Source organism: Heterodontus francisci, chromosome 1 (assembly GCF_036365525.1).
Source record: "Heterodontus francisci isolate sHetFra1 chromosome 1, sHetFra1.hap1, whole genome shotgun sequence".
NCBI lineage: Eukaryota > Metazoa > Chordata > Chondrichthyes > Heterodontiformes > Heterodontidae > Heterodontus > Heterodontus francisci.
Window position 1 is genome coordinate 214,088,672 of NC_090371.1, and position 15,615 is coordinate 214,104,286.

The following is a 15,615-nucleotide window of genomic DNA, read 5'->3' on the forward strand; positions in this document are numbered from 1 at the left end:
TTCTCATTCTTTTGATTAGTTTAAAACACAAATTGCATTAATATGATATTTTCTGACTGTTGGGGAAGGGAAGAAAGGTAATGTTGTTCGTGGCGAGAAAGAAGAAATGAGAGGTAGCATAGGGGAAGATGGAAAGGCCAGAGGAAACATTGTGTGAGAGATATGATTTTGCTGTCCCTCAATTGGGTGTTGCTGTAGACAGCAGTGCCACAATGCCACATGACTGGAAGATAGAGCTTGGGATGACCTATCAATAATTTTGTATATAGAAAAGAAGAGCTTGCATTTAAATGCAATGTCTTTGACATCCTCAGGATGTGTCAAAGCACTTTACAGCCAATGAATTACTTTTTAATCATTGTTGTTTTCTAGACAATCGTGGCAGGTTTAATGAAAGGCAGCTACCCAGACATTAACTAAGTTAAATTAACAAAGTTTCCTACAACAGTGCCTGCACTTCAAAGTACTTTTTTGGCTGTAAAGCATTTGGGACATTCAGTGGTTGTGAAAGGTGCTATATAAATGCAAATCTGTCTTTCTTTCTTTGGTGGTTGAGTGATCTTTGAACTTGCATTATGTGCCAGTTCATTAATTGACGGAAGTAGATGAAATTCATAATGCTCGGCGGCACCACCAGGGAGGTGGTGGCTCCTGCTGGAACAGCAACCACCTGAGGCCCAAAATCACGGAGTGACCCAGGCCAGAGGTAAGTGATGGCAGGAGGGCTTTTGTGGGGTGAGGGTCGCAGGGGAGTGAGTGTAGGGGGGTTGCCAGCAAGGACAGGGCGTGGCTTTCAGCAGGCCCCCCCCTCACTTCCTGATGCCGGATCCCTCGATCAGGGACTGTGCCTTTGAATGAGGGACCACCCCCCTCCCCCAGGAGACCTCAAGCAACCCTGCATGGGTTTGCATGTGGGTTTGCATGTCAGGCTCCCTGCATGGCAACAGGCCCATCTGCCACTGGGTTAATACCAGTGTGTTTTTTTTACAGGATGTGGGCATCTCTGGCTAGGCCAGCAATTATTGCTCATCCCTAATTGCCCTTGAGAAGGTGGTGGTGAGCTGCCTTCTTGAACTGCTGCAGTCCATGTGGTGTAGGTAAACCAACAGTGCTGTTAGGAAGTGAGTTCCAGGATTTTGATCCAGCGACAAGGAACGGCGATATAGTTCCAAGTCAGGATGGTGTGTGGCTTGGAGGGGAACTTTCAGGTGGTGGTGTTCCCATGCATCTGCTGCCCTTATCCTTCTAAATGATAGAGGTCGTAGGTCTGTGGCCTAGCAAGTCACTAAGTTCAAGAACAATTTGGGATGGGCAACAAATGCTGGCTTTGTCACATCTCAAGAAAGAATTTTTTAAAAAGTTTGGAAGGTGCTGCCAAAAGAACATTGAGGAGTTGCTGCAATGCATAGTCAGCGCAGTAGTGGGAAGAGGCCTTTAATTGGGCATTAATTGCCCCCAAAGACCTCAATTGGCAATGGGGCGGTAAGGCCGTTTGTGGGCCTTCCTGCCACGGACTTATTTGTAGGTGGAAAGGTGGCTGGGTCCCGCCCGATTAAATGCCCTCCCCACATCCAAACTCGCCACACGGGAGAGCATAAAATACCGCCCCATGTTTTGGTTTACAGGTGGCTCAGTCAGCTTAAACAGCTAGAAACCTCACACCATAACTGTTTTAACACAAAATGTCGAACATGAAAATTAATCTTTGCAGGTAAGTACATCATGTTGGTGCAGAACACTATTTTCAGGGATTTTTTTCTCTGTTTAAAAAAAATCAAAGTAACAGCATCAGGAATACAGGCCAGGATTTTTCCCTTGGTGGACGGGATTCCCTGGCCTGGGGATCCGATCCACATTTTGCGGTTTCCCGTCCTTTAATTGGACTGAGGTGGGACTCCCACCCACTTGAGGCAAGATGTCCCGCCTAATGGCGCTGCTGGCCAATCAGCAGGCCGGCAGCGCTTAGTCCCAGCAGCACCACCGGGAGCGGTTGCCACTGCTGGGACTACAACCCAGCCATCGGGAAGATGATGTCAGGGAGCCCGGAGAACGAAGATAAGTTTTGGGGGCCTCGCTGGAGGTGATCGGTCGGGCCCCGGTGAGGCAAGGGTGGTCGATTGTGGGGGATGGGGGTGATTGGGGCTGCGGGGACGTCTGTCTGTTAGTCTCAGGGTGCCTGATCATGAGGGTTCCCCTCCAGGCCGTCGGAGAGCCACCTTCTTTTGTCAGGCGCTTCTCTTGGGCCTGGGCCGCTGACTAGCCACGCGTAAAATCCCCGTGGAGGCAGGCGGGGGCCCTTAAGTGGCCACTTAAGGGCCTTGATGGGCCTGGGCGGGCGGGTCATTTTTCGCTGCTACAGCCCTGCGTAAAGTGGTGGCAGAGGCAGGAGTGGGTCAGAAAGGGGCCCCCCGCGCCTCCTGCTCCATTTCCCCACCAGCCCCACCCCCGGCCCATCACTTTACTGCTCTTTGTGGGGGCATAAACGTCCGGACACAGTGTAGCAGAAACTGTTAAAAGCTTAGTTTATGCACATATAAATACAAAATGGAACACTTGTCAATCCTTGTTGAATGTTGTATCTTTATTCATATTTCTTTGCAATGAATTTTAAACTGGAGTCAAATCTGGATATCGTTGCATGGGAAACCATGAAAACTATTGTGGGTGGACATATTGTTAATGTGTTCATAAGACCTGTAATATGAGTTCATATTAATAACACTTAACATTGGGCAAATAAATCAAAACTATTAATGTAAAACTATTTCACTTTTATTGTATTTATGCCATTAATATGTCCAGAAAATACTTGGGGTTTACTATTATTCCTTAAATAATTAATTAACCCAGCAGATGGAGTTTGAAAAACTCAGACTGGCCTGAAATTGGGCCTCGGGTCTCATTAATATTATATCAGCTTGCTGCCCATGCCTGTTGTGTGTCCACAGGCAGCTCACCCATGTTAATAAAATGAATATTGGACTTCGTGCCTTGCTCGCAGTGGCCCAAAGGCAAGTCCTGAAATGGCAGTTTTGGGGGCGATGCGGATGTGAAAGCCATCATGATACTTTGGAGTTGGGGAAGTTCTACTGCTCCTCATGGCACAACAGCAATGATTCTGTTTTTAAGAAGCAATGAAATTGCCCCCTACATTTCTATTAAATTTCAGCAAGGGAGCCGAAAGTAGGCATTAGGCTGCTTATTTACATAATGTTGTGAGAGTGTTTCTATTTTTTTAAATATGTTTTTAAGGACTCGTATTTAAATTGTGGAAATGGATTTATTTGGAAGCCTGAAGAAATGCTGGACTTTGTTTTTTTCACTGGAGTCATTGAATGGACACTTGACTGAAAACACTTACTGGAAGAATCAAGGAGTGGTAAAAAAACAACCTCTACTGGAGATCACCTGCCTCAAAATAAATAAACAACAGAACCTTGAACTTCGGGGAGATGTTTACAGAGAAGCCACATGTCAAGGTTTATGGAGGTCAAGAGGATGACTTTCTGTTTGGGGTTTGGATTGTTTTCAGTTCAGTTCAGATGTGAACTGTTTTGAAGATTGTTGGTGTTTTGCCTGCCAGGGAAAAAGAAACCCCCCCCAGCTCATTTTGCCTGCACCTCTCTAAGAGACCCTGAGAAGTCCAGTGTCAGCTCCTCTTTCCTCCCGTCTTTGGAAAAACCCTGTGATTCAAGTGTGTGCTGGCTGAAACCCCTGATGCCACATTTCTGCTGGAAAATCCTACCAGATTAATTCTCGATGCTGCCTGAAAAGAACTGCTCCAGAAAAGATCCCAGTTACCCAGGGATTTTAAAAGGGAACTTTCATACTTCCATCTGTGTGTTATTGCTTTGCTTCATTACTGGATAAGTCTTGTTTTATAATAAACTGATAATTTTGTTGTTTATTAAAGAAACCTGGATGGTGTCATTTATTCTAGGATAAAGAATAAACTTTATCGGGTGGCACAGTGGCGCAGTGGTTAGCACCGCAGCCTCACAGCTTCAGCGACCCGGGTTCGATTCTGGGTACAGCCTGTGTGGAGTTTGCAAGTTCTCCCTGTGACCGCGTGGGTTTTCGCCGGGTGCTCCGGTTTCCTCCCACAGCCAAAGACTTTCAGGTTGATAGGTAAATTGGCCATTATAAATTGCCCCAAGTATCAGTGGGGATGTGGTAGAAATATGGGATTAATGTAGGATTAGTATAAATGGGTTGTTGATGGTTGGCACAGACTTGGTGGGCCAAAGGGCCTGTTTCAGTGTTGTATCTCTAAATATAAAGAGTAGAGCGTATTTTTGACCATATCGGTAACTGGGTAAACATTTAAATATATGTTATGACCTGTGGAGAAGTGGAACTAGGCAAGACTCCCCCCACCTTGGTCATAACAATATGTAAGTGGCCGAGCGTCTATGCAGACAGCCACCAGGGATGCCTGAAAATTGTCCGACCCTATATTGTTTGTTCCCGAAATTAGCCCTGCCTTCTATTTGATGTCCATAATATCAGTGCAGCATAGTCCAATTTCTACCCGATGGTTCAAGTTAAGCGGTGTTGACCTTACTGAGCAAGAAATATTACAACTGAAATTTTCCACGCGCCAGACTGAAACACTCATTTCACCAGCCCATTCAAACTAAATTTTTTAAGGTTCTAATAGTTACGGCAAAATATTTCTTTACCAAATGTGTATGTTGTAAGTTGTTTATGCTATTTCAATAGCAACATATTTTTTAGCCATAAAATTTTTTCCTGTATTTTGTACTTTGCCTCTGCAACATTGCTGATCATGCAATAACAATATTTAATAGCAACATTTTTAGAAATTAATGGAATTGAATAGCAATTAATTCAGGGCTCTAGCCCTTCACTCCTGATAGGTGAATGTCATTATTAAAATTCTATTTAGAATATTCATGAAAATATTTCTAAATTGCATCTAAAATACAGATGCTGAATGACTATAATGCAAGAAAATTGATATATTAAGCACTAATATGTTTCTAACTTCCATTATGTATCATTATCCAGAATATGCATAAGAATATATATTCCATTTGTATTCTGTATTTTGGGAAGTACAAAATAAAGCCAACACTCCTGAGTTTATAATTGAGTTCACATTATGCAAATATAATAAATCGAAAATTATAATGTTGAAATTAACTGATCTGAAATTAATGACCCCTATGAATCCTATAGGCACCTTTATACTGTTGCAGTTTTGTGTACTTCATCATGGATTTGCAAACTTGGGTGCTGATTTATTAAGGTTTAGAGTCCCATTTCATGGAAAAACCATTTACCTAATTGTATACAAAAATAAAATACTGCATATGCTGGAAATCTGAAATAAAAACAGAAAATGCTGGAAATACTCAGTGGATCAGGCAGCGTCTGTGGAGAGGGAAACAGAGTTAATGTTTCAGGTCAATGTCCTTTCTTCTGATGAAAGGTCAATGACCTGAAACGTTAATTCTGTTTCTCTCTCCACAGTTGCTGCCTGACCTGCTACATAATTGCATATTTTTTAATTGTGAATTAAGCAATAATATACCAATGATATATAATAATAATATAGTAAATGGTAAGGAAACACAGCAGAATGATGTTACTCAGATCCAGTAAAATGTGGCAACTAAACCAGTGCCAGCAAGTTCTAGTTTTCGGAACACATTGGGCTGCTTTTACATTTTCGCGGCGGACGTAAACAATGGTGGTCTGCCCGCGTGGACACATGTCGTGGAGCCGCCGCAATATTAAACTTGGTGGCTCGTTTAAATGGCTGGGGCAGACCACACCCCCGAAGACATGGAAAGGGCGGGCGGTCCGTCCCTGGCAATGGCATCAGCTGCCTTCGCGCAGGCACTGACGCCATTTTTAAAGGGCTTCAAGCCACATTGTTCCATTTAAAGGAAAATGATTTTTTATAAAATTTAATTAATTGATCTTGCCCTCTTCCCCTCCCCACCAACAACCCTAGATTTAATTCCTTGCTCTCTCCCCCTCCCCACCAAAATAAATACCTTGTGCACCTGACCTTCCCCCCCCCAAAGTTCATAAACTTTAGTCTTTACTCCTTCCCATCATCCCCTACACCAATGAAATCACTCTGCGCTGCTCCCCACCCGCACTGAAAAACTTATCTTCCGCCCCCCCCCCCCCATCAGTGTCACGCCTCAGATTGCCGAACAGGTATCCAGAGGCGCAGGATAGCAGAGCACCAATATCGCTCCGAAATGGACGGCGGGAACGGATAGGTGATTTATTCATTCTTTTACATATGTAAATTTACCTTCCATCGCAAAGCGGCGGGGTGCCGCCACAAGGCCTCGCCACCGCCAGCAATATCGGGCCAGGCTTCCCAGCATCGAGGCCTATGTCAGGCCTCTGCTGAAGGCATTTTCCGACCTCTTCCCCCACTGCTCCCACCGTCAGGGTTCTGTAAAATTCAGCCCATTGTTTTAGGGGATTTATTTCAACCATTCCTTCTGCCTTGCACTATTTATTTTTGTCACCTCTATGGTGATTCTTTAAAAATACTGACTAACAGGTAAATGGCTCAGCTACTTCCCAGGGATAGAAGAAGCCACAAGTCTACCTTTACACTCTCCAGTCCCTCAGAATTGTTACAGCAGGCAAATAATGCAATAGAAAATTTATCCATATTCGACCCACATCTACTCAACTTGTCATCTATGTCTACCGTTTTTGCTAATTTTAGCAAAGAAAGGAAAATATAATCACTAGAAATCCAAAGGCAATAAAGCTAATGGGTCTCTAACCTGATAGTATTTTCACAGATCTGCTGGTAGAGATAGAGTTTATTGCCTTCAACTGTGCTAACATTGATCTGTTTGAACTATGGATGAAATTTGAACCAGTAATTTGGTATGAACACCAGTATTTCTGAATACCAGTTCGCACTCACTGGCTGGTTACAGATTGGCATTCACCCAGGAACAGGTCACCCTATCATTAGAAAATAGTTTACGATGAGTGAAACCTAAAAAGCAAGGGATCGTTATGATATTTAGAACAGAGTTTTTCAAGAGAAGTCCCACTATTGCTAACCGCTTTATATCTTTAGCTAGATTTAAGGTTATTTAAGGAGTCAGTAATTCCTGTGTAATGGTAAATGTCAGCTACTGTCATCTTGTTAGATTGTCTCTTGCTCACTTCAGTCTACTAAATGTGGAGATTCAACGGTATTAAAAAATCTAATCATAATGTATATATTTATTTTCTTAAAGTTCAGATTTGCCACCATTTTTTCTAGTGAAAATTAATTCAAGTTTATAATTAAGCTCTAGGTATAAAATAATAAGATTCATATTTAATAACTATATAATTGTCAGTTTATTGCAAATTAAATGATTCAGGTCAGAAATGTAGCTTTAAATATAACTTTGAAATTACAATATTCCTGAACTGAGATTAAAGTATGGTACTCATGAACAATATTAACGTTTAAAAATTCACCAAGTATGCATTTGTCACAAAGGACAAAGCACAAAGGACCTGATGATTATGTACTTTCTTCCATCTCACCAAAATGTGTGTAGAGGCTTGTACTACAATTGACTAAAATTCCATGTACATAAAGGAGAAAATCAGAACTATTTAAATAAAAACTCTGTTTGTTCTAGCAATGGACCAAAAGTACTAAGCGTAATTGATTATGCCAATCGCTGTGACTGCTAATGTCCGAAATCAGTGGTAACAACAGAACCTATTACCTGCAGACTTCATGAAATTAAGTTTACAGCCTATATAAGATGTCTTGTTCTGAAATCTAACCTAAGTATATAATACATCTAATGTTAACAGTAGTGCCTGGCAATAATTGGAAAACTCTTGCTATTTGGGTTATAGAATTAATTGTGATGGTGCAGTGGTTGCTCCAGTCTTATAAACACTTCAGGGTTGTTTTTATAATGCTCCTTGTTTATTGCTATAACTTTCAACTTCAGTCAATGTAATCTGTATGTGTGTAAATTTACATCTTGTAGCACAATGGCTATCAAACCTCTACCTAAAAAATACGGGTTGTAAAATTATTTTACTTTTTATTTGAACATGGTGGGCTGAATTTACAGACCCCCTGGTGTCGGGGTTCATGGCAGGGGGGTGCTGGAAAATGCCTCTGGAAGAGGGTCACCATGCACCTGACGCCAGGAGGGCCCGGTCCGATATTGTTGGCGGCGGCACGGCCTCGTGGCGGAACCCCCCCCCCACCCCCCCGCTGCTCAGCGACGGGCCATCAATTTACATATTCAAATAAATTAAAATGAATGCATAAATTATACATACGCTGCTGCCTTCCGTCCCGGTGCTATCCTCCTGTCACTGGCTGGCGCTCCCATGCCTTCGGATCCCCATCCAGGAAACAAGGAGCACTTGTGGGGAGGGGGGAGGAGGTAAGTTTCTCAGTGCGGGGGGTTGGTGGGAAATGGGGTTAAGTGACATCATTGGTGTAGAGGATGGTGGGAAGAGTTTTAGGTTAAAGTTTATGCACTTTTGGCAGGGGAGCTCAGGTGGACAAGCTAAGTGTTTTGGGGGGGGGATGGGCGGGAGAAGACAAGTAATTAATTTAATTATTATTGGGCAGATGGGAAAGGGACAAAATAAATGTATTTAATTTTTTTTATTCACTGCAGCTTTAAATATTTAAATTTATTGGGAGGGTTCAAAGCCCTTAAAAATGACATCAGCGCCTGCGCTCAGGCAGCTGACGCCACTGCCAGTGATGAACAGCCCGCCCCCCCCCCCTCCCCGTGATCGGGTGGGAAAGGCCTGCCCCAGCTACTTAAGTGAGCTGCGGCGCTTAGAATCATGGTGGCTCTGTGTGGGCGGGCCACCATTGTTTCAGCCTGGTATGTGTAGATATGAATATTGAAAGTAACATATGTTTTGATGAGTTACTAGTATAGTAGTTTTTCACATTCTGTTTTTGGTTTTGCAGCTGGGATCTTCCTCTTCGGTGCCATTTCCTTACATTTTCTCTCAGCTTTTCATGACTGTCGTAGTCCCACTCATTGTTGGACAGGTAAGCATAATTACTGATATTTCAGCAGTTTTCCCTGTGTGACAACCTGTCTGATAACATTAAAAGTTGCTCTGAATCTGAAATATGGGCTGGAATTTTACATCCAGCGCGGGAGTGGGCTGGCGATGGGGTGGGGTCATAAAACTGAGTGGGAGGTGGCATGGGTGCCATTCCCGTCACCTTCTCACCTCCGCTGCAATTTTACAAGCAATGGGGGTAGGTGACAAACAGCCCGCCCAAGGCCAATTAAGGGCTTGGGCCATGTAAAATCACGGCATGGCTTCCAGGCCTGGTGGATGCAAGTTCGCCCCCGACTTTTTGGCCGGTGGATGGGGCCTTCGCCCTGACGTAAAATTCCAGCCATGACTTATAAGCAGATCAATAAGAAATCAGACCACAGATTAGAGAAAGAACTTCATATTAGCATATAAAAACAAGAAATGCTGGAACCACTCAGCAGGTCTGGCAGCATCTGTGGAAAGAGAAGCAGAGTTAACGTTTCGGGTCAGTGACCCTTCTTCGGAACTGGTTCCGAAACGTTAACTCTGCTTCTCTTTCCACAGATGCTGCCAGACCTGCTGAGTGGCTCCAGCATTTCTTGTTTTTATTTCAGATTTCCAGCATCTGCAGTATTTTGCTTTTATTTTCATGTTAGCATAAGCTTTCTTCAGAGAACGTCAAATAAGTCACAACATAAACCAATTTCAGCACAAGGAAATACAGCATCCCCATTTAACAGCACTAAATAGTATTTGAGGTCATAATGACCTTTTTATAAATGATCACATTTCAATTGACATAAGATTTTAAATATTGAGGAAACAATTTTAACTTATATGCAATTTAATAAATATTAAATTTAAATGTTAAAATAAAATAGCTAAAACGTGCTGCAACATCACAGAAAAGTATTTAATAATATGCTGTTCACATAAAGTCACAATCTGGTACTTGGTTTCACTTTGGTTGTTTTGGCTCCTTGTTGCTCACTAGAATGGTAGATAAAAGTAAGCTGTAGTTGGATGGCTATGGTAAAATAACGAGAAAGTAAGATAAAGGATGCTATCCAGTGATTTAAATAAGAAAAATATTAAACTTGGTGAACTGGTAGTTTAGAATGTTATTGCGGTGCCTTATTTGCTAATTAAAAAAATACTGCTTTGAGTCGCTGTAGAATTTCCCTTATTGTTGAGTCTTATCCTGAAGTATACCACTCACAATGTAATGCAGAAAATGTAAAATAAAGATTAAAAATAACATTGTCCAGAAGAATACTTCCCCTGTTCTGCCTAAGTGAAATGTTACCACCTTGAGTGTTTACAATTTTATTAATTGTATAGCAGCTAATTTCCTGTGCTCAGCACTTCAGAGAATATGCTATTCTATGATAGAATTATTTTCCATGTAACACCTGATGTTGATCTCCCAAAGCATTGTACACAGACAACAAAAATGGGCCAGATTTTGCTTTCAAATTAATGGTCAGACCAATGTCAGACGTCGTTATTTATGCACAAATGGTGCAGCAACTTCAGGAAAGAGTTAAATGCAAGTATGCCAGTGGTGGAGGAAGTCGGTGTTTAAGGTGGCAGATGGGTGCTGATCAAGAGGCTGCTTCGTTTTGGATAGTGTTGAACCTCTTGAGTATTGTTGAAGCTGCGCTCATCCAGGCAAATTGAGAGTATTTGTGCCTTGTAGATGATGAATTACTCACCGCAGAATACCCAGTCTCTGACCTGATCTTGTAGCCACAGTATTTATATGCCCGATCCAATTCAGTTTCTGATCACTGGTAGCCTCCAAGATGTTGATGGTGGGGGATTCGGCGATGGTAGTGCCATTGAACGCGAAGGGGAGACGGTTAGATTCTCTTTTGTTGGAGATGGTCATTGCCTGGCACTTGTATGGTGTGAATGTTATTGCCATGTATCAGCCCAAGCTTGAATGTTGCCCAGGTATTGGTGCATACGGGCACGAATGCTTCAGTATCTGAGGAGTTCCGAATGGAAATGAACACTATGCAATCATCTGCCAACATCCCCACCCCTGACCTTATATTGGAGGGAAGGTCATTGATGAAGTAGCTGAAGATGGTTTGGCCTAGGACACTACCCTGAGGAACTCCTGCAACAATGTCCTGGAGCTGAGATGATTGGCCTCCAACAACCAGAATCATCTTCCTTTGTGCTAGGTATAACTCCAAACATTGGAGAGGTTTCCCCAGATTCCCACTGAATTCAGTTTTGCTAGGGCTCCTTGATGTCACACTCAGTCAGAACTGATGAAATGTCACAGACCGAAAACGTTAACTCTTATTCACAGATGCTGCCAAACCTGCTGAGTATTTCCAGCATGTTCTGTTTTTATTCCTGACAACAGATGTTAGGCTAACCTGTCTGTAATCCCCTGGTTTCCTTCTGTCACCTTTCTTAAATAGCAGAGTGACAGGCACAGTTTTCCAATCTAAAGGAATGGTTCCTGAATCGAGAAAACTTTGAAAGATTATAGTTAGGGCATCTGCAATGTTCTCTCCTTCTTCCATTAAAATCCTGGGATGGAAACCTACTGGTCCTGGGGATTTGTCACTCTTTAGTGCCACTAATTTCCCTATTACTGTTACCTTACTTACAAGGCAATGTCCCAGATTCATGAATAGTTTCTTTGGAATGTCTGTAAATATTGACGCAAAGTAATTATTCAACGTGTACTCCATTTCCTTATTTTCATTGACAGTATCACCATTACCTGCTTTCAAGGAGCCCACATTGCTTCTGACCGCCTTCTTTTACCTTATGTAATAATACATTTTTTGTGATGATTTTGATATACCTTGCAAGTTTCTTTTCATACTGCATTTTGTAGTTCTTACTATCTGCTTTGTTACCCTTTGCTGCTCTTGTATCTTTCCCATTTGTCAGAATCTGCTATTTTTTACATTTTTGTATGCTTTTTCTTATAGCTATATATTGTCTCTTACCTTTACAGTTGTCCATGGCTGTCTTTTTTGGCAAATAGAATTCTTGCCCTTTAAAAATGAATTGGTTCTGTATCACATTAAATTCTTTTTTGAACACCTCCCTCTGATCATCTGGCATTTTACCCATTAACAGATTTGCCCAGTTTACTGTGGACAGTCTCTGTCTCATCCCTTGAAGTCAGCCGTACTGAAACCTAGAGTCTTGGAAGCTGTTTCACATTTCTCCCTTTCAAACACTGCGTTGAAGTCAATCATAATGTGATTGCTATTTAATAAATGTTCACCTACAGGTTAGGATATTTATTAAATCTGGCTGATTATTAAATACAATATGCATGTCCCCTTGTTGGTTTTAGGACATATTGTTGCAGAAAACGATCCCGGATACACACAAGAAGTTCACTACCTTTCTGACATGTGCTAGTCTGCTTATCCCAATCTATACGAAATTTAAAATTCCCAATTAAAACCACTCTGCGTCTACTACATAGTTGTCTAATATCTGCATTTATGCAAGCTGCCACTTCACAGGTACTGCCATGGGGCCTATATACAACTCCTGCTACAGTCTTAAATTCTTTTCTATTTCTTAATTCTACCCATAAAGTCTCCACTGCCTATTTACCTCTCTTATCATTAAAGTGATTTCATCTTTAATCATTAAGGCCAGTCCTCCCCCTCAACTATTTACCTATGTCGACCCCTCTGCCAAAGGGAACAGTTTCTCTCTATCTATTCTGTCTAAACCCCTCATGATTTTGAATACATCTATCAAATATCCTCTCAACCTTTTCTCAAAGGAGAACAACCCCAGCTTCCCCAATCTATCTTCGTAACTGAAATCCCTCATCCCTGGAACCATTCTCATCTTTTCTGCACCCTCTCTAAAACCTTCACATCTTTCCTAAAGTGCATTGCCCAGAACTGGACACAATACTCCAGTCGGGGCCAAACCAGTGTTTTATAAAGATTAATCATAACTTCTTTGTTTTGTACTCTATGCCTCGATTTATAAAGTCCAGGATCCTTTATGACTTTTTAACCACTTTCTCAATCTGCTCTGCCATCTTCAATGATTTGTGCACATATATCCCTGGGTCTCTCTGTTCCTGTACCCTCTTTGAAATATATTGTCTTTCCTTGTTCTTCATCCAAAATATATTACTTCACATTTCTATGCATTAAATTTCATTGTGTCCACCCATTCCACCAGCCTATCTATGTCTTCTTGAAGTCTATTACTATCCTCCTCAATATTTATAAGGCTTTCAAGTTTTGTGTCACCTGCAGATTTTGAAATTGTGCCCTGTACACCCAGTCTAAGTCATTAATATATATCAAGAAAAGAAGTGGTCCCAGTACTGATCCTCTGGGGAATACCTTCCTTAAGTCAGAAAAGCAACTGCCTTTTGTTTCATGATATTTTTGTCATTTAATCTCTCCCGCCCTCTGCCCTATCACAGACCTTCCCTTTTGTTCCTCTCCCCCCCACACCCCCCCCCCCCCGCACCCCTTTCACTTGCTCAAAACCTATTACATTTCTAACCTTTGCCAGTTCTGATGAAAGGTCATCAACTTGAACCGTAAACTCTGTTTCTCTCTCCACAGACGCTGCCCGACCTGCTAAGTGTTTCCAGCACTTTCTGTTTTTATTTGTTTACCACTACTCTCTGTTTTCTGTCACTTAGCTAACTTTGTATCCTGTCACTGTCCCTTTTATTCCATGAGCCTCAACTTTGCTGACAAGCCTATTAATGTGGCACTTTATCAAAAGCCTTTTGGAAGTCCATATACACCACATCAAACCCATTACCCTCATCAACCCTCTCTGTTACCTCATCAAAAAAACTCAAGCAAGTTAGTTAAACATGATTTGCCTTTAACAAATCCTTCCTGGCTTTCCTTAATTAATCCACTCTTGTCCAAGAATTCCCACTTGCACTAAATTCCCAACTTTAGCATTCTGTTAACGCTGATCTTTCACGCTACGCTGTTGGCCAAGATAACTGAAAAGAATCTATCCCCCTACACATCCTGTAAGAATATAGAGAAATAAAAGCAAATATTATAGATGCTGGAAATCTGAAATAGAAACAGAAAATGCTGGAAATACTCAGTAGGTCTGGTAGCATCTGTGGAGAGAGAAACAGAGTTAACGTTTCAGGTCTGTGACCTTTCTTCAGAATGATAATGGCCTGACTCATCCCTTACCTAAAATGCCCTATAATATCTTGTTAACTCTATACCACTGCCTAAACTCACATTGCGTGTCATAATAGAGTTATGCTTATCTTGAAGGAGAGGAGTTTAAATAGAATAAGCTTTATCGTTAGATAGATGAAAACACCTGGCTAAAGAGAAGTGTTTAAATGGAGAGGAATTGCAGAACTCTGAGGTAAAGGGGGTTTTGGGTGTCCTGGTATATGAATCACGGAAAGTTAGTATGCTGGTACAGCAAGTGATTCGGAAGGCAAATGGAATGTTGTCATTTATTGCAAGGAGGATGGAATATAAAAGTAAGGAAGTTTTGCTACAGTTGTATAGGGCGTTGGTAAGACCACATCTGGAGTATTGTGTATAGTTTTGGTCTCCTTACTTAAGAAAGGACATAATTGCATAAAAAGCAGTTCAGAAAAGGTTCACTCGACCAATTCCTGGGATGAACAGGTTTTCTTATGAAGAAAGGTTGGACAGATTGGGCCTGCATCCATTGGAGTTTAGAAGAATGAGAGGTGATCTTATTGAACCATATAAGATCTTGAGGAGACTTGATAGGGTGGATGCTGAGAGGATGTTTCCCCTAATGAGACAGTCTAGAACCAGGGGACGCAGTTTAAAAATAAGGGGTCTCCCATTTAACATGGAGATGAGGAGAAATTGTTACTCTCAAAGGGTTGTTAGGCTGTGGAATTCTCTTCCCCAGAGAGCAGTGGAGGCAGGGTCATTGAATATTTTAAAGTCTGAGTTAGATAGATTCTTTATTGACTAAGTCAAAGGGTATAGGGGTTATACAGGAAAGTATTGAAGCCACAATCAGATCAGTCATGATCTTAGCATAGGACGGAGCAGGCTTGAGGCACCAAATGGCCTACTCCAGCTCCTAACTCGTATGTAATTGCCATTCGATTCTTTGCTCACTATGTTCTCTCCTTTCAAAGAAAAAGCTTCCTGACAAACAGAAACAAAGTAACTAGAGGAGGAACATGAGAAGGAAGCTTATAGGTTCATTGAAAGGCACACAGGGAAGGCTGTGGGAGACAGGAAAGTAGGAATTGAAGTGTCTTGAGTAGGTTGGTGAAAACCAGACAAGGGAAAGTACAGTTAGTTTCAGCAGAAAGAAATTCAAAGATTTAAATGTGCATCAGTCTCATGTGCGGGCAGTGAAAACAATTTATACATATGATTGAGATGATGGAAAACAGGGAGAAGCCCACGACATGCATCTGCAATACAATGCAGGAAGTTTGTCATATCATGTGACACTGCAGTTCAAGAAGAAATCTATAGCAATAAGGTGACAGGAGGAGCTACTAAGGTCACTGATGGCTTCCAGGCTTGAGGCTATTACGGCTTCAATGGATGCTTTGAA

At 41.8% G+C, this 15,615-nt stretch overlaps 1 protein-coding gene across 5 annotated transcripts in view; it reads left to right on the forward strand.

Annotated features, from left to right (window-relative positions):
* Positions 1–15,615, forward strand: part of slc10a7 (solute carrier family 10 member 7) — a 435,171-nt gene that overhangs the window by 328,927 nt on the left and 90,629 nt on the right. For 3 of the 5 annotated variants that reach the window (XM_068041322.1, XM_068041305.1, XM_068041314.1), the window contains one exon: positions 8,966–9,049. In XM_068041322.1, coding sequence (XP_067897423.1) covers positions 8,966–9,049 — 84 coding nt within the window. Of the gene's footprint in view, positions 1–3,252; positions 3,862–8,965; positions 9,050–15,615 lie in introns of those variants that run through there. The other 2 variants (XM_068041330.1, XM_068041333.1) reach the window with 1 other exon arrangement.